Source organism: Xiphophorus couchianus, chromosome 7 (genome assembly GCF_001444195.1).
Source record: "Xiphophorus couchianus chromosome 7, X_couchianus-1.0, whole genome shotgun sequence".
In the NCBI taxonomy this organism is placed as follows: Eukaryota; Metazoa; Chordata; class Actinopteri; order Cyprinodontiformes; family Poeciliidae; genus Xiphophorus; species Xiphophorus couchianus.
The window spans coordinates 19536603-19557241 of record NC_040234.1 but is presented as its reverse complement, the minus strand read 5'-3'; the positions used below and the strand labels follow the sequence as shown (position 1 = coordinate 19557241).

At 38.2% G+C, this 20639-nt stretch overlaps 1 protein-coding gene across 3 annotated transcripts; it reads left to right on the top strand.

Annotated features, from left to right (window-relative positions):
• Nucleotides 1-7842: 7842 nt before the first annotated feature.
• On the top strand, nucleotides 7843-20389 carry dnajb2 (DnaJ heat shock protein family (Hsp40) member B2). Of its 3 annotated transcripts, XM_028022602.1 has the most exons (11): nucleotides 10410-11334; nucleotides 12505-12600; nucleotides 12869-12978; nucleotides 13271-13324; nucleotides 13487-13600; nucleotides 13838-13912; nucleotides 14061-14187; nucleotides 14317-14387; nucleotides 16561-16836; nucleotides 19837-19910; nucleotides 20046-20389. In XM_028022602.1, exons 2-10 carry the CDS (start codon nucleotides 12536-12538, stop codon nucleotides 19863-19865), a joined length of 921 nt encoding a protein of 306 aa, XP_027878403.1. In that variant the 5' UTR covers nucleotides 10410-11334; nucleotides 12505-12535; the 3' UTR covers nucleotides 19866-19910; nucleotides 20046-20389. The 3 variants fall into 3 exon arrangements, 2 of the variants coding, with proteins under 2 accessions (XP_027878402.1, XP_027878403.1); XR_003596161.1 differs by lacking the exons at nucleotides 19837-19910; nucleotides 20046-20389 and adding an exon at nucleotides 15018-15271 and having other exon boundaries at nucleotides 7844-11334; nucleotides 16561-16698; XM_028022601.1 differs by lacking the exons at nucleotides 19837-19910; nucleotides 20046-20389 and having other exon boundaries at nucleotides 7843-11334; nucleotides 16561-19630.
• The last annotated feature ends 250 nt before the right edge of the window (nucleotides 20390-20639 follow it).

Below are 20639 nucleotides of genomic sequence, written 5' to 3'. Positions count from 1 at the left end.
AGGTGATAGAGTATTCAGAAATTTTAATAGCATAGCCTATGTAGAAGTAAAACTACTGCTAAAAGTTTTTATTTTCAAAGTTACTGAAGTACGTAACTGAATAAATGTAACTAGTTACTATACCTCAGCTCATAATCAACATTAACCTCATTATTCAATAAGTACATCAACAACGGTTATGAAAAGCCTTATTTTAATATATTAGTCAGCAATAAGTACAATGTTTGGAGGTGCAAGGATTAAATACTTTAATTTTGTACTGTGTGAATTATTATTTACATAAACGTTGAGCTTATTTCTGTTTACATTAGTCATGGATACAATTGCCTACGTTAACCGTTAGAGAGCAGTAAACACACCGTTCAGACTGAGCGACGTGGCGAGATTGTTCAGTCACTCACCACTTACAGCTTGAAAACTAAACAGCAACAACAACAAAATCTGTCCGTGTTTGATTTTATGTGAGTACATCTATGCAGTAAAATTACCCCGGCAGGAAATAAACTCCGTCACAGCAGTCTTTGACCAAGTCCGGGTGCTATTTGAAGAATTTCAAAAATATAAATGGGAAATGCAGTCTGTTTTATTTGCATCCATCCGTTCACCATCCTTGCGGCAGGGTAGACAGAAATGTTACTCAGGGAAGCAATATATTGTTGATATTACTCAAGATATCACTCAAGATATATATATATATATATATATATATATATATATATATATATATATATATATATATATATATATATATATATATATATATATATTGTGTCTGTGTGTGTATGTTTACTGTTTCTCTAAATTTTTGTTCTTATAAATGTACATTATAAAAAAAATACATTTTGCTGTTTCTCTAAATTATTCTAAAAATATAATAGGAAATATATTAGGGATAGATTATGAATAAAACATATAGTGATATTAACACGAGTTTTATTAGAGGTTTAGATTCGTACTGTTTCTTTGCAGTTGGGTAGGTTTTACAGGTTTAATTTTACCCTGTGTTTGGACTGGAAAATGTAAAATCTACCAACAGTAACGAATGGCGCCATTTTTGATATTAATGAGCGTGACGCGCATGCGCCATGCTGGATAGAAATATGATGCAGCTTCTACGTGAGCAAGATGAGGCTAGCACCTGGCTGCACACAGACACGAAACTGTCGGTCTGATACTCATGAACTTTGGGACCTGGATTAAAAATGATGTTCTCTGATCTCCCAAGACCCGGAATCCGAGCAGACGTCCAGCCTTATGGCTGAAACTGTGGATCCGATTGAAATCGCGTCAGTGTTCATCGAGGCCTAGTTTGTCGTCTTGTACTTGACCTACCAGTAGGCAGCAGTGATGGCAAGTAGGTCGCGGGAGCGCCGTGTTTGAAATCGGTGCGTTGGTTATTCGGTAAGTTATTTTTCGGAAGCCTAATTCTAAGTTGGTTGTCGTTTTCCACCGATGACGTTAGTGAAGCACTTTTTTTGTTCCTAAACAGAGCAGCACACAAGGAGAGACCCGACCATGGCCTCTCAGCGGTGGTTTGTTTTGCTGGTGGCGTCCCTGAAACATCTAAGGAGATATAATGGCATCTGGAGCTACCAGTTGATCGATTTTGGATATACTACAATCAAGCTGAGGATGGTTAGCAGTTGATCGATTATGGATATTCTACAATCAAGTTGAGGATTCCCTTCAATCAAGCTGAGGAATCGCTACCTGACGGATCCGCCCGACCCATCAAAGGTTTGTTAAGTCAAAGAACTGTTCCAATGGCGGGTCCAGAAGACATCTCAGGGTAGGAGCTGTTGCGGGTTTTGCTATGCTACGCTGCTGATGCTAACGCTGTTTGTTGAAGGCCAACGCTAGGCCTCTTGGTGTGCTGGTTTGGTTTGATTATCTGCTGAGAGTCAATGAGCTGAGAAGGATTCTGCTGTTGTAAATCCTTCTGTCTTTAAATTTTCAGTGCTGTTTGAAGCAGTTGCTGTGGTCTTGTGACCTGTGGAGGTTTAGGTGTAACTAGAATCTGATATCTACAATCTGAAGTTCCTGGCTCAAAGTCAGTTGTGATGTGAAAGAAAGAAGGCTGCCAAGGATTTGGCAAATACAGTTTAGAGGTTGTAGGAAGTCATTCAGCTTAGGCTTTGTAAATATCACAATAATAAACCTTGATAACATACCTACTTATTAGTTTTCATGTGGCTATGTTCACATTAGTATAGCTGCATTAGGATAATTATATTTCCAATGAATATCAAATGTTTTTGGGTGAAGATGAGGTTTTTATATTTCAACATACATTTTTTTTATTTTTTGTACTTAATATTTAGTTTGAAATTTAGGGTCCATACTTTAATAACTCAATAACTCAAATTAATTCAATTTACGTTCAATTTAAACGTGAAAACTGATTAATTTTTGCGCCGGAAAACGCGCGGCCTTGTGCAATTTCGTCATACGACTTAATTTCTTCTGGACGACAACGGAGAGATCTGCTGGAGCTGATTTAATTTCTGCTGGAACTGACTTAATTTGTGCTGGACTACAACGGAGAGATCTGCTGGAGCTGATTTAATTTCTGCTGGAACTGACTTAATTTGTGCTGGACTACAACGGAGAGATTTCTGGAGCTGCAGGTCGGAGGTAACAGAGGTAATGTTCACACTGTAATCCACCATCTCCTATTTTCAGGATTTCAGCTGAACTCCATGTTTTCCTTCTGGAGAGGGTTGACTGGGACCTGCCCTTCAGAGTTTAAGTTTGTTTTAACCCATTTTTTCTCCTAGACTAAGCAACTGGCCGAGCTTTTGTTGCAAATAACTTTTTTCTTTCTCATAGATAAAGCGCCAAAGGAGCTTCTACTACAACTAATGCTCTTTTCTCCTATAGAAACACTCCTGGAGCAGCTCCTTTTCTTTTTCTGTCTCTCTCTTTATTCTGTCCTTTCAAATCCCCCGGGGTAGTGACGGATGGCCTTTCATACAGAGCCAACTTCTGGTTCTGCTGGAGGGTTCTTCCTGTTAAAAGGAAGGTTATCCTCTCCACTGTCACTACATGCATCCTAAATATGAGGCATTGATTTAGCTTGTTTAACTATTAAAATAATTGGTGCAGTGTTGGCCTCATTTTGGAAAGTTTTCCTGTTAAAGGGAAGGTTTTCCTCTCCACTGTCACAACATGTATCCTCAACATGAGGCATTGCTTAAGCTTTCATAGCTTTTAACCAATGTTTGATAACCCTTTTCTTTTTTTTTTTTTTGGAAAGTCTTCGTGTTAAAGGGCAGTTTTCCCTTTCTGCTGTCACCACATGCATGTTCATTGTGAGGCATTGCCTAAGCTTACCTGTAACTTAACAAATTTAAATTGGTGCAACTTTGACTTCTTTTGAAAAATCTTCCTGTTAAAGGGAAGTTTTTCCTCTCCACTGTCACCAGATGAGATCCTCAGTGCGACTCACTGCTTTAGCTTAACTATTAACCAATTTAAATAAATGGTGCAGTATTACCCTTATTTTGGAAAGTCTTATCACGTGAATCGTCGGTAGGAGGCATTGCTTAAGCTTACTTAGTGCATTCTTTTTTTTTTTTTTGGAAAGCCTTCCTGTTAAAGGGAGGTCTTTTTGGTAAAGCTCCCTGTTAAAGGGAAGTTTTTCCTATCCACTGTCACAGCATACTTCTTCAGTATGAGTCTGTGCTTCAGCTTACACAACTTTTAATCAGTGTTTAACTGCAGTTTTTTTCTGATACATAGTCCTGTTAAAGAGAAGTTTTTTTTTTTTTTGTTATTTTCTCCACTGTCACCACATTCATTCTCAGTGTCTATAGTGGTGGATAATGGTTTTGAGCTCGTGGTTGGGAATTTAAGCCCTTGTCAACACATGGTGGACCGGGAAGCTATGGTATATGGACCGGTAAGTGATGGTATATGGAAGCCGATCAACAGTTTTTGTTGAGATGGAACGACGACACCAGATGGCCTCGGATTGTGAAAGGTAGGAGTGTGAATACAACGCCAGGAAATGTGGTATGGTACTTCCGGTAGCTACTCCTCAAGGCTATGAAGTCATCGGATGAGTTCAAGGAATTTGGTAACAAATGAGTACAATGAAGGGATCAATCTACTCCATGTACAGTGCTCCACGCAAGAAAAACACTATTTGAAAGGTAGTTCTGATCTTTGTTACAAAAGGGTAAAGGGTTTGGGTTACCCTTCGGTTGAGTGTGTGTGAAAACTAACTATCTCAACTTGTAAGGGGTTAATTGCCCTTCGGGCGGGTTTGTGTGAAAGTGAACCATATCGACGGGTAAGAGGTTAGTTGCCCTTCAGTTGGGTTTGTGTGAAAAGGAACCCGACCGACGGGTAAGGGGTTAATTGCTCTTTGGTCAGGTATGTGTGAAAGCGAACCATATTGACGGGTAAAGGGTTAGTTGCCCTTCGGTCGGGTTTGTGTGAAAAGGAACCTGACCGATGGGTAAGGGGTTAGTAGCCCTTTGGTCGGGTTTGTGTGAAAAGGAACCTGACCGATGGGTAAGGGGTTAGTAGCCCTTTGATCGGGTTTGTGTGAAAAGAAACTCGACCGACGGGTAAGAGGTTAATTGCCTTTCGGTCGGGTTTGTGTGAAAAGGGACCCGACTGAGGGGTAAGGGGTTAGTAGCCCTTCGGTCGGGTTTGTGTGAAAAGGAACTCGACCGACGGGTAAGGGGTTAATTGCCCTTCGGTCGGGTTTGTGTGAAAAGGAGCCCGACCGACGGGTAAGAGGTTAATTGCCTTTCGGTCGGGTTTGTGTGAAAAGGGACCCGACTGAGGGGTAAGGGGTTAGTAGCCCTTCGGTCGGGTTTGTGTGAAAATGAACCCAATCGACGGGTAAGGGGTTAGTAGCCCTTCGGTCGGGTTTGTGTGAAAAGGAACCCGACCGACGGGTAAGGGGTTAGTAGCCCTTCGGTTGGGTTTGTGTGAAAAGGAACCCAACCGACGGGTAAGAGATTAATTGCCCTTCGGTCGGGTTTGTGTGAAAAGGAACCCGACCGATGGGTAAGGGGTTAATAGAAGGTAACAATAAAAATAACATTGCAATGACCGACAGAAAAGGCCATTATCACCTCCACTGCTGATGGACGACCTCAGTGATCCTGCCATCAGGCTCAGAAGTCTTCCTCAAGAAATGCAGGTATTTTGCTATTATTTAAGAGATCTTTTAACGGGTTTAACTCTGAAATGTGCTGATTTCAGAGTTGTTAAAAGATTTGACCTTAAACCTGTACCCGTCTTGTCTTTCTGTCCTGTTGTCCTTCAGGAATCCTTCTGGTTCGTCTGATTTTTTTTCATCTCGGAATTCGCCCTTCATCGGACCCCAATCGACCGATGGAAGAAGCCCTCATTGCTCCAACAACGACGGAAGAGACCCTCATTGCTCCAACAATGACGGAAGAGACCCTCATCGCCCTCCCTCCCCCCTGCTGATGGATGACCTTAATTACCCTACCATCGGTCTCAGTCTTCCTGAACAAATGCTGCAGGTATTTTGCTGTCTGATATTTACAAGTGGGAGTTTTTGAAACTATTCATTGAGTTCTTAAAGGGTTAAACCTGCACCCGTCCTATTGTCCTTCAGGAACGCTCCTCGATCATTGCCCCAACAACAGAAAAGAACCTCGTCGCCACCCTGCTGATGGATGACCTTAGTGACCCTAACATCAGGTTCAGCAGTCTTCCTCAAGAAATGCTGCCGGTATTTTGCTGTTATTTTAAGTGATGGTTGCATGTTTGTGAAAAGTGACAATTTCATTCTGAGTTAAGGGTTTGACCTTAAACCTTCACCTGTCCTGTTGTCCTTCAGGAATCCTCCCTGATCATGTTGTTTTTGTCTCGGATTTTGCCCTTCATCGCCCTGCCCCATTGACCGACAGAGGAAAATGATTGAACTTAAAACGATTATCAAAACGACTTCAGTTTCTTTTTCAGTTTCTGGATAAGTCTTCAGTCTGGTACTTTGGTCTTATCTAGCCATTGTTGTGTGTGTTTTTTTTTTTTGTTTTTTTTTAATGGACAATTTTGCTTCGAGAATTCATAATTAATTTTGTTTTGCTTATTTATTTTAGATATTTAAAATGTCTTCCAATTTAATCTATATTGATATTTGAGAATGTGTTCTTGCGTTACCATGGTTATGGCATTGATTATGAAAAGACTTAGACTGGTTTATTGTGATCTGTTTATTTATTCTGCTGTTTGTCATTTTCTGTTTCTACTACATTATTTATTTAAACTGTTTTTGTTTTCTGTAATTTTTCTTTTCCATAGATTCTACACTTGGTCTGGTGTTCTGATTGGCTGTGGTTTCTTGCTGGAAAAGAGCATTGGCTGACATGATGCTGCCATCACCTAACCATTCTCCCTCTCCTTTTCATTTCCATGAACATGGAAAGTTCTCCTGATCAGCAGACCTGTTGCGTCTCTGCTCCGTCTTCTCTCACCTCCAGTCTGTCAGGCAGAAGCCTGCTGGTCCTGATCGCATTTCTGGTTCTGCTGGAAGTTTCTTCCTGGTAGAGGGGATTTCTTCTTCTCCACTGTCGCTACATACATGATCTGCATGAGGGACTGCTGTAAAGTCAACAACTCAACACAAGCGATTTGCTGTCGCCCCCTGCTGGTCAGTTGGAGTGAATGCTGTAAGTAATGACTCCATAGAATCTGTTGGGTTTCGTTTGGTACAAACTTTAAACTACTTTAATAATCAACTGAACTTGTTGTACTAGCAATTGGAATACATGTGATTGGACTAAAATTACTTCAAAGTCCATTGAGATAACATTTGTTGTGAATTGACAATATATAAAATTGCACTTTCAAACTAATGAGCCCCACCAATAAACGATATAAAACAAAAACCTCAAAAGTACATACCAAAATGTTCAAAACCCCCAAAGTAGATATCGAAACGTTCAAAACCCCCAAAGTAGATATCGAAACGTTCAAAACCCCCAAAGTAGATATCGAAACGTTCAAAACCCCAAAAGTAGATATCGAAACGTTCAAAACCCCAAAAGTAGTTATCGAAACGTTCAAAACCCCAAAAGTAGATATCAAAATGTTCAAAGCTTATAATTATAACGTTAAAACACAACAATGTTGTTAAGGCATTTTACGAAAAGTCATTTCAATTTAGTGAAATTCCTATTGATTAAAGTTATCAATTCATTAGGTTCAGTTAATTATAAAGTAGTTTGGAAGGTTTGTACCAAATAGAACCCAACAGATTGTATGGAGTCATTACTTATGGCATTCACTCCATCTGCCCAGCAGGGGGCGACAGCAAATCGCTTGTGTTGGGTTGTTGACTTTACAGCAGTCCCTCATTCAGAGCATGGATGTAGTGACAGGGGAGAGGAAGAACTTCCCTCTACCAGGAAGAAACTTCCAGCAGAACCAGAACTGGGCTCACGACTAGCAGGCATCTGCCTGACCGACTGGAGGTGGGAAAAGACAGGGCAGAGACACAACAGGTCTGCTGATCAGGAGAACTTTCCATGTTCATGGAAATGAAAAGGAGAGGGAGAACAGTTAGGTGATAGCAGCATCATGTCAGCCAATGCTCTTTTCCAGGAAAAAACCACAGCTAATCAACGCAAGACCAGGCGTAGCTTCTATGGAGAGAAAAATAATAATAAAATAGTTAAAGGTTTTGTTTCTAACTAAACCCAGGTTATGGGTTATTTTAAGTCTAACTAAACTTCTTGTTTAGTTAGAAACACCAGAGCGCCACCTTCTGGCCTCTCTCCAGTTCAGTTCAGTTTAGATTAAAGAACTGTTTCTGGCTTTGTTTTTTTCCCCTCCGTGGGCTGCCACCTTATCGTGGTGGAGGGGTTTGAGTGTCCCAGTGATCCTAGGGCTCATTTGGGTCGGATCTGCCGGGGCAAACGGGTCCTAGGTGAGGGATCGGACCAAGAGCAGCCCCAAGATCGCTTAGAAATATAAACACAGAATGTTCCTATTTAAAGATGGCGATATAGACAGGGTTTCCGCTTACAAAAAGAGCTATAGACAGAAGTCAGTTTCTCCCAGTGTTTTATCAGCCTTGCGGGCCACCAGGCTTTATTTCCCCCCACCATGCTTTGGGTTATTTTAAATGGGGATTTTTCTCCACAACTGACAGTAAAGACAGTTTAAGCTAAAGGTTTATAGTTGAGACGTTGAACTGACTGAGGAGTTGTGTACCAATTGTGCTGTCCCATCAGTTGTCCGTTGGATTCACACACTGTTATTTCTGAGTTTTGATGCCTGATCATGCACCTTAGACTTTCTGTAACTTAAAATTTTTTAACCCAAACATGCAGCAGACCACTGATGGATGACCCCTCAGCTCTTCCACTGGGCTCAGCAGGTTTTCTAGAGGAAACCCTCAAAGTTTTCCCAGGTGACGCTTCCTTATCTCCATTTTGACTTGAAACATTCTTAGCAATCTGCCTTAAGGAATGCTGCAGGTATTTTGCTGTTTATTTTAGTAATATTTAAAAGTGAGTTTTTGAAAAGGGATTTCATTCTCGAGTCGTTAAACCTGCGCCTGTCCTGTTGTTGCCTTCCCGTCCTCAATCTCCATTTATGTACATGATTTGTTTCTCGGTTTCTACCAAAAACTGGATGAAAAGTATTCAGTCTGGTGCTTTGTAAACAAAATTGGTTTAGTTGAGACCAGACACTTCATAATTCCTTTTATTTTGTAGTTTCTGTTTATTTTTTTAGGATATTTTTAAATGTCTTCAAGTTCCAGTGTTAAATGTTCAATATGAAGAGGACTTCTTCCCTTTGGTTGTCCACTCAGCTGCTTCTTTCTTCTCAGTTGGGTTTTTAAAGTTTATTGGTCTTTGAGAATGTGTTCTTGCATTATGCTATAGCCATTGTATTAATAGAAAATGGTCTCATTACCGTTTTACTGTTTATGGCAATAACTTCTCAGGCAATTTATCATCCAGCATAACTTATTGTGACAGTCATTGACAAATTTTGCTGGACAATAAATTGTCCCAGAAGTCATTGCCATAAACGACAATGTTGTTTTAAAACCAGTTTCAGCTTGATGAAATCAGACTCCGGTACCGTCAGTAGTGAGCCGAACGGGTCAGCTGTGTGTCGCTACGACTCGCTCATCTGAGGCGCCATTGCTGGGGGAGATTTGAGATCAAACAACCTCACCTATTGAGTTTGAGTCACTACGTCACACTGAGCCGATGGACACCGGAAGAGAGGAGACACAGTGAGCTTCTCTGCAGGGCAGATTCGAGAGAAGAAAATGAGGATTTAATTCTACCGTCCTGCTTCTCTTCATTCTTCCATTCTGGTTCCCTTCATTCATGCATCCAACCTGGTTCTCTCCCTCCCTCCATCCATCATGGCTCCATCCATCCATCATGGTTCTCTACATCCTGGAACCCCCTCTCCCTCTGTCCTGGTTCCCTTCATCCATCCATCCAACCTGGTTTCCTGGGAATTACGTGACCATTTTGATTTCTTTACAGGGATGTTCTCACAATCTGTTAAAAGAAAAATTAATAACACCAGAAAATCCTTGATGTTTGTCTTTGAAAGTGGAGATTCGACATGAAGTTTCCTTTGAGATGACAGAAAAAGAGACGATATTAAACATCGGGGACAATGTTATCTCCAATGTTTAAAATTGTAAAGGATGTTTAACGTCCCCAATTTTGTATTTTATCTCCAGTGCTTAACATTGTCCTTGATGTTTAAGTTTATAGCTGATGTTTACTGTATCTGGAATGTTTTATTTTATCTCCAATGTTTAACGCAAAAGCAAACTTTTCCAGAGATGAAGTTTGACATCTGATAATGTTAAACATCAAGGGTAACATTAAGCATTATCCTAGATTAAGTAAAAAATCAGGGACGTTAAATATCTTGCATGTTAAATGGTAAACATCAGATGGCATTAAACAGCTACTGAATACTGAATGTTAAACATCAGACATAACGATAACCATTGGTGGCTAAAGCTTAACATTGACAATATTAAAATATTGGGGGCAACTTTATTTTCACACGATTTATTAATTTGATTTCAAGTCTACGAATCTTAGATCCATAAAGTGTTTTTAATTAAAAGTCTGAAGTTCAATAACAAAGTTCTACCTTTTTCATTTACAACTCTGAAATTAGTAATTCAATTATAGTAACACATGTATTGTAGAAGTCCATAATACTTGGTTAATTAGGGAAAATTGACCGTTCATCCCAGAGTGCAATGGTTAAACACACAGAATTTCTAGGTGTACATTGGCAAGGAGTTGGTAATTATTCTGCTGCTGTATGATTATTTAAATTGTCTATTACTATTATGTATCTGTAGATTTTCTTGTCTTATGAGTTATTTTTTAGCCATTTTGTTTATGTAATATAATTTGTTGACTCTTTAGCAGAGCATATTGAACAAGAACAGGAATATTATAACATGGTTTTAATTTAAAAAAATTTGATTATTAGGGCATTGTAAGTCATTAAATTGTATAGGATTAAATAAGTGTTCCATATTAATACGCAAAAAAAGAGTTTGCGGTGATCCGTATTTGTAGATGTCTGTGTTTAATTTAATTTCAATATGAACTTTCCCCTGACTACTATTTCATTCTTACAGACGCATGTATTTAAAATATCTTTAAAAAGGTAGGATATTCTAAAAAGAGTAGTGCATACAACTGCTATAGCTTTTAATTTTAAACGGATAGGGTATTCTGTCGAAGTGATATTTTTGTGGTTTTGTCGTGTATATAAATTGTTCCAATGCATAACTCCAAAGCTTCGGTCTTGCCACTCAAAGAATTTTATCCAATGATAATATCTAACATTAACACAACCCGCTATAGTTTTCGGTTTGTAAACATGACAGAAGTTTCAGACGGGTAGCACAGACAGTCAGAACACCGGTTTTTTAATTAACGTAGTTGAATCAACCATAGACGTGGGAATCAACAAGCACAACATGAGAGTGGGCGGGGCTTGTTACGTATAGTAAACGCTGGTATTTTCTAGACGCCTTCTGTCCGCTCGCAGTGACGTAGCGGGCACGGCTCAGACCAGCACTCAACGTAAACTGGGTTAACGGTCTTCCTGTCCTCCCTACTGAAAACACCGGGGGCACCGCACCAGGGCTTAACCAGAACTGTAGTGACACCGTATCGCTGAAAAACATATTCGTGACGAGACATCTTGGAAGTAAAACAGAAGAGGGAGGTGGCTACTTGGTTGTCACAAGAGAAAATTATTCCACAAGACACATCAACTGTCACCTGTAAGGAAGGCAAACGGCTCAACTGCCTGGATCGTAACACTTGAAAGGTAGGTCATGTTTGTCTGTAGCATGTAAGGTGTGGCTACCACCAGCTAACATTACACTCCATAGTACACACTCATTTGGTTTGTTTACAATAAACCCAAATTCACCATAAAAGGAATATGTGGCTCTGATATTATGAAACAATGGTAACTCCCCCAACTCTACGCACTGAAACAGCACAGCACCTGTGCGTGTAAGTATACATTTGCCGTGTTTAGGCTTCTTATGGCCTACTGTTATGACAGCAGCAGTTGTCAGATGCCACAGTCCTGCATATAACACAGAAATAACACTTGTGTGAGCGCATGGAGTTCCCCGAGGGGAGATAAAAAGTTAAGTTTAGTTTCGTTTCTCCTGAGCCCTGAAGCCCCCTCTGCTTGGAAACTGCTGTAGCAGGAGACTAACGAGATTGGCATGATGGTTATCGTGTTGTAGTTATTATAAATTTGCTACACTGAGGTCAAGGACACTAGAATTCTTTAGAAATTGTTTTTAATGCTTTAAACAAACTACTATTTTTAACTGAAGTAAGCTGATATTTGGAATATTTAAAGAGATTTTTTACTATTTTTAAAAAGTACTTAAAAGTAACTGTACTATACTTTAGCAATGAGCACAGCATAGTGTTATTTTAAGCATCAATTTGCAATGCATGTGTCACATTATTATTATTATTATTATATTATTTAATTAACATAGCCACCTTTAATGGAAATTAACTCATTATGGATTTTTTATTAGCAAGCATATTTAAAAAATAAAAAAAATGCCGCTTTTTAAAACATGCTTTAAAAAGCATCATGTTTTCTAAATCTGATGCATGATTAACTCCTCAGATAGCTTTACTTTCCAAAACATATAGCTGGTTTGAAAACCAGCTATATGGTTCCGTCTGTAAAGGAAGAAATAGTTTGAAATTTTGTTAATTAAATTTAAAGCTGGAGAAACTAAACAATCCACTATGCATTTTTCATGCACAGTATTGTTTTTATTTTATGGCGTCTTTGCTAAAATACATATCAAGAATATTTTATTTAATATTGTTTTGATAAGAATTTGGTGATTCTGCCACAGCTGTTTAACATGCATCTTTGTAATTGCCTTAATGGACAATAATATTCAGAAAGGCATTCACCCAGATAGTGAAATATGAGTAAATGATTGAATTTCAGAGTGGTGTTCTAAAGAGTGACGGGAGGCGATATGGTGAACTATTATAGTGTACTGGGAGTGTCCAGGAATGCCTCACCGGATGACATCAAGAAGGCGTAAGTACAATAAGAGTAATTGATGGTTGTCTTTATTTTCAAAAGAAATAAAGTTCTTTTGAAAAAAAGAACTTTATTTCAAATGTAACTTATTGCTGGTCTGGCCATTTAGGCTTGGCTAAATGAGAGGACATTTACTGTATAATTCTTAGTTTCAGTTCCATTAATACAACTATTTTTATAATAATGTTATGCTATAAAAGGTGTTTATTCAGTTTGTGTGGTTGTATATTTGGTATTGGCATTTGTTTTTGAATATCTGGTGCAGGTACAGGAAATTGGCCCTAAAATGGCATCCGGATAAAAATCCAGACAACAAGGAAGAGGCAGAGAGAAAATTCAAAGAACTTGCTGAGGCCTATGAAGTTCTTTCTGACAGTAAGTCATAATTTAAAGATTTGTGTTGGTGTGTTTTAAACTCTTCACACTTTACTCAATTAAACCAAAGTTAATGGCAAAAAAAACATTTTTTTGCCAGTCGATGAGATCCTCTTTCAAACAATCAAAAAAATTGAGGTGTCTTATTCACAATGTTCTAACGGTGCAGTATTTAATATTCAGTTTTAACATATTGGTATTAATTTTTCAACCTAACACTTGTGTGTTTATATGTGTTGAAAATTGTTGTAAAAAAACAGTCATTTATGGGTGCTTTTTTGTTTTTTTACAGAAAGCAGACGAGCTGCATTTGACAGATATGGAAATGACAATGTGAGACACTCAGGTACATACACGTACCCTGATGTATGGAAGATCAATAGTTATTAGGCAACTTACTTTAATTGCTAACATTTGACGTTAGCAATCTTCAAATTGTTTTCCAGTTATTCATATAATGCTACTTGCTTTTTCCTCATCCACTAACTCTGACATCATAATTTCCCAGGTTCTACCACTACAGACTTCTCAGACCTCCCAGAATTCACCTTCACATTTCGCAATCCAGATGAGGTGTTCAGAGAGTTTTTTGGTGGACAGGATCCTTTTGCTAGCTTTTTTGGTATGTCAAACTGTTGGGACAAGATTCAATTATTTTCTCTCCATGACTTTAAAACATTTTTGAATTTTCTTCTCAGTTAGGAAATAGATGTACATTAATGAAAAAGTCATTAAAGTAACTGATCTCACCTGTACTGGACAAAAATTACATTAGTGGAATCATCATCCCTTTCCTTGATGCCGTTCCTTCTATATTTATGTGCTGATATATGCTGACATGACTGCATTTCTCATCCAGATGACTTTGCATCGTTTGGAGTCCCACATTCTCGCCTTGGCCCCAGTCGATTTTTCTCTTTTCCCTCATCTGGAGGTAAACACCTAAGGGCTCAATGCAGCAATAAGCAATTTCATATTATGTTTTCAGTTAAAATAGCTTGTTAACTTTTATTTTTTAACAAATGCTGGATATCTGCAAAAATTCCTGTTTTCTTTTTCTTTTCTTTTTTGCTTTTCTGAAGTTGAATTTAGCTCCTTTTCCTCCTCTTTCGGTGGTATCGGTGGGATGGAGAGCATGGGAGGATCTAACTTCAGATCTGTTTCTACCTCCACTCGCATTGTAAATGGAAAAACCACCACCACCAAGAAGTATGTGAAACCTCCTCTTATAAAACCATTCAGCCAATTAAATATTTCCATTAAAGTAAATTTTTCTTTCAGATGAAGTGCATTTTTTTCTTCTTTCTTTTCACTAATCCTAGTTTGTTTTATTTGCAGGATAAAGGAAAATGGGAAGGAGAGGATAGAGATTGAAGAGGATGGGGTATTAAAGAGTGTTCTTATCAATGGTAAGAAACTGAACACTATAAGTGGTGAGATTACTGATATCTGAGACCTAAAAAATGAGACCATAGTAAATCACTTCCAGACTTTTTCCATCTTTATTGTGACATTATTCTAAGCAATTCAACTGAAAAACAAACAAGTCTGTTAATAGAAAATGCATATTAAACTAAAAAAAGTTAACATATGGGTTCTCATTCTTAAAGCCACTGTATGCAATGTTGTTAAAACTGTCACTATGTTGTGACAGCATGGTGTAAGAGATAATCTGAAAAAATCTATTTCCTCCAAAAATTGAATAAAAATAATGTACTAAAACTAGGAGGAGTAATAGTTGTGACTATTTTGGAAGTCATTGATCATGTCTACTAGTTATGGCAGCAGGGGTGGATGGCCGTCTGGCACACCAGGCAATGCCGGGTGGGCTGATGGACAAATTTGGGCTGGCCTGAGGCTGTTAAAATGTAACCAAAAGAGTATATTAAAAATCATTTTTATCGACTGCAATGTCCCAATGCTTAATTTTCTTAACGGATCTTCTTGGACTAATCCAAAGAAATCCCTCAGACCTTCTTGGCCTGCCCCTCTTGTCTCTTCCAAGGTTATACATTTTTCATTTCATCTGACCGCTGTAGAGAGGCAAGTGGATATTTGGTGTGGCGGGCCCAGAAAAGCTGCAAGAAGAAAAGCAAAAAAGCCCCTGAATGGATGCAGAAAAGCCAAACTAACTCATATGTTTACCACGCAAACTTCGACCGCTGGAATAGATTGAGGGCTGGAGAAGCAGGGAGAATTAGTGATACAGTGGATTCGTCATCGTCGGAGGAGGATGAGAGACGTGACCCAGAGATAGATTGAGGAAGAGGTCAGATTAGCTGCTGTCGCCCCGGTAAGAAGGAGTCGAAATGTTCATGAAGACGCACATTTTACATGGGGAGGAGGGCAGGTTGGGGTGTGTGTGAGTAAATATTTTAGAGGGGAAGACAACATCTAAGCTGGCAACACAAAAAGCACAAAAGTAAGAAAAAATAGAACAGTTAGAAAAAAAATGATTAGACACCTTTTTACTAAATAATATCTGGGGGAGTTGTAGCCAAAATGCGGAAATGCTCAGCATAAGAAATGATCACAAGACTTATTTTATTTAATCAAACTTAAAACTTGGCTAATAATATTAGGTTGTAGTGTTATGTGGGATTGGTGCACAAAACTGGAGTTTTCTGCACAAACTATAAAAGAGAGATAACTGCTTTTATAGCATTTGTTTTGTAGTAATTCTATTCTAAATTAATATGGTATTTGCTGTGCAACTTAGTATGTTATTTTGATATAAAGTTATGGTTTGCAGCAAGTGTTACGGCCTCAAGTAATTTTTTATCATAAAATCTTACTGAAATATTGCTTAGGTGAAATATTTGATTTATCATTGGTAACCAGAGAAAAACATTAGTCAAATTCTCTTTGTTTTTCATAGTTTATGGAGCCACTTGGATGAAGAGCTCTTTATTTTGCATGGATACAAGGTCTCACTGTGACCATAATTATGTTTTTGTATAAACAGTATATTACAGAAAACAGTGAGAAGAACTCTCTAGAAGACTTTCCTTGACATCCATTTTTCCACTTCAGTATGGGAATTTTGACACTGTGACCTGAAGGGTGGTGAAAGAACATGCAATTTTTTTTTACCACATACACAGTAGCCTCCTCCATGTAAGCTGCTGTGCTTCGTTTTAATTTTTGAAACAGTACAGTCTGCGTACATATCGTCTGGTATGTTGCGTACCTTCGCATATCATATAAATAATTATAATGGGCAGCCATGGCCAAAAATGCAAGAGCCGTTTCTTTGATCCCAGTCCAGCTCTGTATTGTAGCCCTACTCTGTTTCATTCTGCAACAGCTTTGAATTAATTTTTATGCCTATTTACACTTCATGATCCAAAAAACATTGATATATGAAAGTGTTTATTTTAGCCAACATGGCAATTTTTTCCCCCTAAAAATGCAAATGTTTTATCCAATTCTGAAGGTTATAATGGTGGGATTGTTTCACCCACCGCTCTAACACTACTACATATAACATGAAGACTAATCTTGAGTATCTTTATAAGTAGTTAATTTGTTTTACTATATGATATATAAACATAACCATGTTTTGGTGTGTGTTTCTTGTAGGTGTGGAAGATGAAATGGCTCTCGCAGTGGAGCTCAGCAGAAGAGAAGGAGAGAAGTCCTCTAAGAAATCCTCCATCATGAACGGATCAGCCCGCCACTACGACCGCTCTGCAACTCCACATCGCTCATTTAGTGCAGCTTCCAGCTACAACCATGTGGCTACAGGGGACAGTGAAGATGAAGAAGAAGATGATGAAGACCTTCAGATGGCTTTGGCATGCAGCCTGTCAGAAATGGAGGCCAAGCAGAAAGCCAATTCTACCAACTTCATATCAGGTGCTGGGGGTAGGGGCAGAACCAAATGCGGTAAAATTGGGGGCTGCACGGGAGAAGGGCTTGTAAATGGACAAAAAGTTAATTTGTCCAGTGGTTGCAAAATAGCTGCAGGAGAGCAAGATGATGGAGGTCAATTTAAACCTGGCACAAGATCTGGAAATATTATTGAAAAGAAGCAAAAAGAAACCAAAGAGCCAGCCACTGCTGCTACGGCACTTCCGAGTGAAGAAAAGGTCAAACCTGCAGCAAAAACATCTGAAGGCTGTGTGAAAAAGAAAATGTGTGGGTGTGTTATGTCCTAGTGTGGTTTAAATGCATATTTGGGAAGGTTTCTCATGCTTTTACTTACCATGGTGTCAGCTAACCACACTACATTGTGAGTGCAAAAATCCTTCTTCAAGTCTAAAGATTTTGATGTCAAAAATAGCAGTTGAAAGAAACAAACTTTAAAGTCTTGCAGGTGTTTGCTTTCAGTGTGTAGTCTTGACTTCTGCACATGAGGTCAAATGAACCTCAGAATTAAACTTGTTTGGATTTGTAGCTGCAAAGGATATCAAATGATTGTTTCTGAATGACTGTGCATGTGCCAGTTTTAATATTTCCACAGATGGGAAAGGGAATGTCTGAGTAGGATAAGAGCTGACAGATCTAATGGGTCGGAAGTTAGATGAGAAACACTTCAAGTTTTGTATTCTTAATAGAAATTGTTAGAAATTGGAGATAGTGTGTTTTTGGATTTGAGCTACAAGAGATTTGGTTTCAGTGAGAAGATTTGAACTGGGATTGTTCTTTAACAGCTTGGTGCTAAGGAATAGGGTAAAAAAATATTTGATTCTTTTTAAGGAACAAGCAAAAAGCCTTATAACAATGAAATATGTAAGACTGGCTCTCTTTCTGTATGTTTGAGTTTGTGGGTTAACTGCAATTCTGCCACAGAATGTTCTCGTTCAGACTCTATGCCAAAGACTGAGTAATTGAAATGTGCCAAACCAATGTCAGTCTGAAACAACAAACTGAAATCAAAACGCATAACACAGGACGCTCTGTGGCAGTTTTTGTCTATTTGATTAAATAAGTCTTCTGTAATTTACTGAGAATCATTGATTAAAAATTAAATTATTTGAAGCACAAAGTTTGAACTTAGACATGTTCAAAATGCACACAATTTTCTTAACAATCTACCTTAAAGAACAGTGTAATTAAATATGTACAGTGCCTTGGGAAAGTACCTCTTGGATAATTCCAGCTTAAACATTTTCTACAGCCAATGTAGGCGAAAGGCGTGCCAAATGAAACTTTTTGATCTAGATGATAAGCACCTTAAATAATGCCCAACCTAACACAGAAAATCACCTTCAAGACACCATCCCCATTGTAAGACATGGTGGTGGCAGCATCATTATGTGGGTATGTTCTTCTCTAGAGAGAGTGAAGATGGTCGGAGTTGACTGGAAGGTGAATAGAAGTACAGAGAAACGTTGCGAAGAGTCTGCAGAAGAGTGGGAGATGTGGTGGAGGTTCACCTTTCAGTGGCACTGAACAGACAGCAATAGCTAGAGTAGAATGGTTTACATCAAAGTGTCTTTATCTGTTAGAAAGGCCTACTCAAATACTTTAAAATGGATGCTAACTGATCAAATCTATCCAATCTTACTAAGCTTGATCTGTTTTATTTTTTAGTTAAAAATGCCTTTAGATATGTAAAGATGTGCAAAGACATACTCTAATGGATCAGGAGAGCTGATGTTATTAAGGTGCAGCTTCAGAATACTCTCAGAGCTACACTTACCTTGTATTGGATTGTTGTGACTTCAGGGAGGTAGTTGGTCCTTCAACTGGAGGTCACTGGTTCAATTCCCAACTTTCTCAGTTTTCATTCAGTGACCTTGGACACGAGACTAAAATCCCACGTTGCTTCACAATGTGTTGGCTACTGGTAAGCTGCTTTAGATAAAAGCATCCTCTTAAATGATAAAGTGTAACTTTGTCATTGCTATTATTTCTTTTTAAGACATAACCAACAGATGAAGACAACAGCAAATCAATTACTTTACTAATTCACAAGAATGTGAGGTTCTGCTCACTCACTAATAGCTGCCCTTTATATTTGTATGCACTTTTTACTCTCACCATTGCACTGTAATGGCACATTACTTAAACCACAGTAATAATTCTTTATGTGCACATCAAAGTGTAAAATTTAATAGGGACACAGAGCTTATGTGCGTGTTAGTGTGGGCTATTGCTATGATTGGTGCTGTCTGATTTGAAAAAACCTTGTTTTAGACCTTGAATGAGGTAAAAGTCATGTTTAATGGTACAGTAATAACTGTGAAAAGGATTGTTGTTTTTGTGAAGATTGCATCTTAAGTTAAGAACAGTCTTGTTGGTGCCAAATTCCAAAACATTAAAAGTAAGTTACCAGCAGTGTCTAGTGTTAAAGGTACATTTCAGGCAGCATCTGTCTGACTTGTTTTTCTGGCTCCTCATACACGTTAATGTTCTGGCACGCACATTTCATCAGTGCTTTAACTGTTTTATGTTGTGACTGTTTTGGATAAAATTATTACCATCACTGGCAGAGGGAAAAGAAATAAAGGATTTATTTTGAAAGAATAAAAGATCATTCCTCCTCTTAATAGTTAGTATGAAGAACAACACACTTAACAATAAAGAGGAGGAATGGTAGAATGTTGTATTAATTGCCTTGCAATATTGTTCTAGTTTGCACTACAATGTTTGTTTTTTTTAAACATTGCTTAATGGATAATGACAAATAAAAATTGAGCCTAAAGATGAGTTTGGATTATTCTTTTCAGGTTTTTATATTGCCTCTTTCAATCATCTTACTGTGTCTGAAATGATAGTTATATTTTTATTTCCGACTGGTATGGATAATGGATATAAATCATGTCACATGATTTACATGATCAAATATTTCATTTTAATCTCGGTGCATGAGTGAAAGCCCTGTCTTATACTTTATGCTTCCTGTTTCAGACTCAGACTTCAAGGCCTTCACAAGCTAACCTGATTGGCTCTTGCTGCTCTGTGCCCTTAAGCCCAACTCAGAGGTAAAGGACCAGTGTGACTCCGAGACACCCTGAACATTAAAGATTTTTCTCTCCTTCCTTTTGATCCCAATGTAGCTTCCTATTGATCATCTTTAGATAAACTGTAACGTCTCATTTTAACATCTGTTTTTGCAGGTCAAAGGTCATACTCGCTACAATGCACTTTCTCTGCCCAAGAGGTCGCCCATCTCGGAATTAAACTTTAAAAAACGTTGTATTTCTTACTTTGTGTGTCTGTATTTGCAGCTGTTGATAAAGAAAAAGAATGGGTTGAAAACCAAGAAGAGTTCTCTGTACTATAAAGTTTTTGATTGATTCTTACTGAAGTTCTGCTTTAGAAAGCTGGTACAAAATATGTAAATCTTGTTCAAAGATCAGGAAATGACATATTTGCTTAATGAAGTTATTGGACAAATTAGGAACAATATCTTCAAGACATAAAGCAGAGGAAATAAAGATTTTCCCACTTTTTACTTGGATTAATTTTGTATTAATTTCCCTGTTGTTGGAAGAAGGATTAATTGTAAACATGGACGCACAGTGAAATCTGCTTTTGACCAGAATCAGCTGAATTGAACTTGATTGGGCCTGACAGGCTGGTCTAAAACTCAATTGGTCATTTTTTTCTGATCAGTGAATACATAAGATCTGTAGTAAGATCTGTGGAAAGTCATGGAAGGCTGGCCTTGAAGCTTTCTGAGATGTTCAAAAATGAAGCCAGAGAAAGAA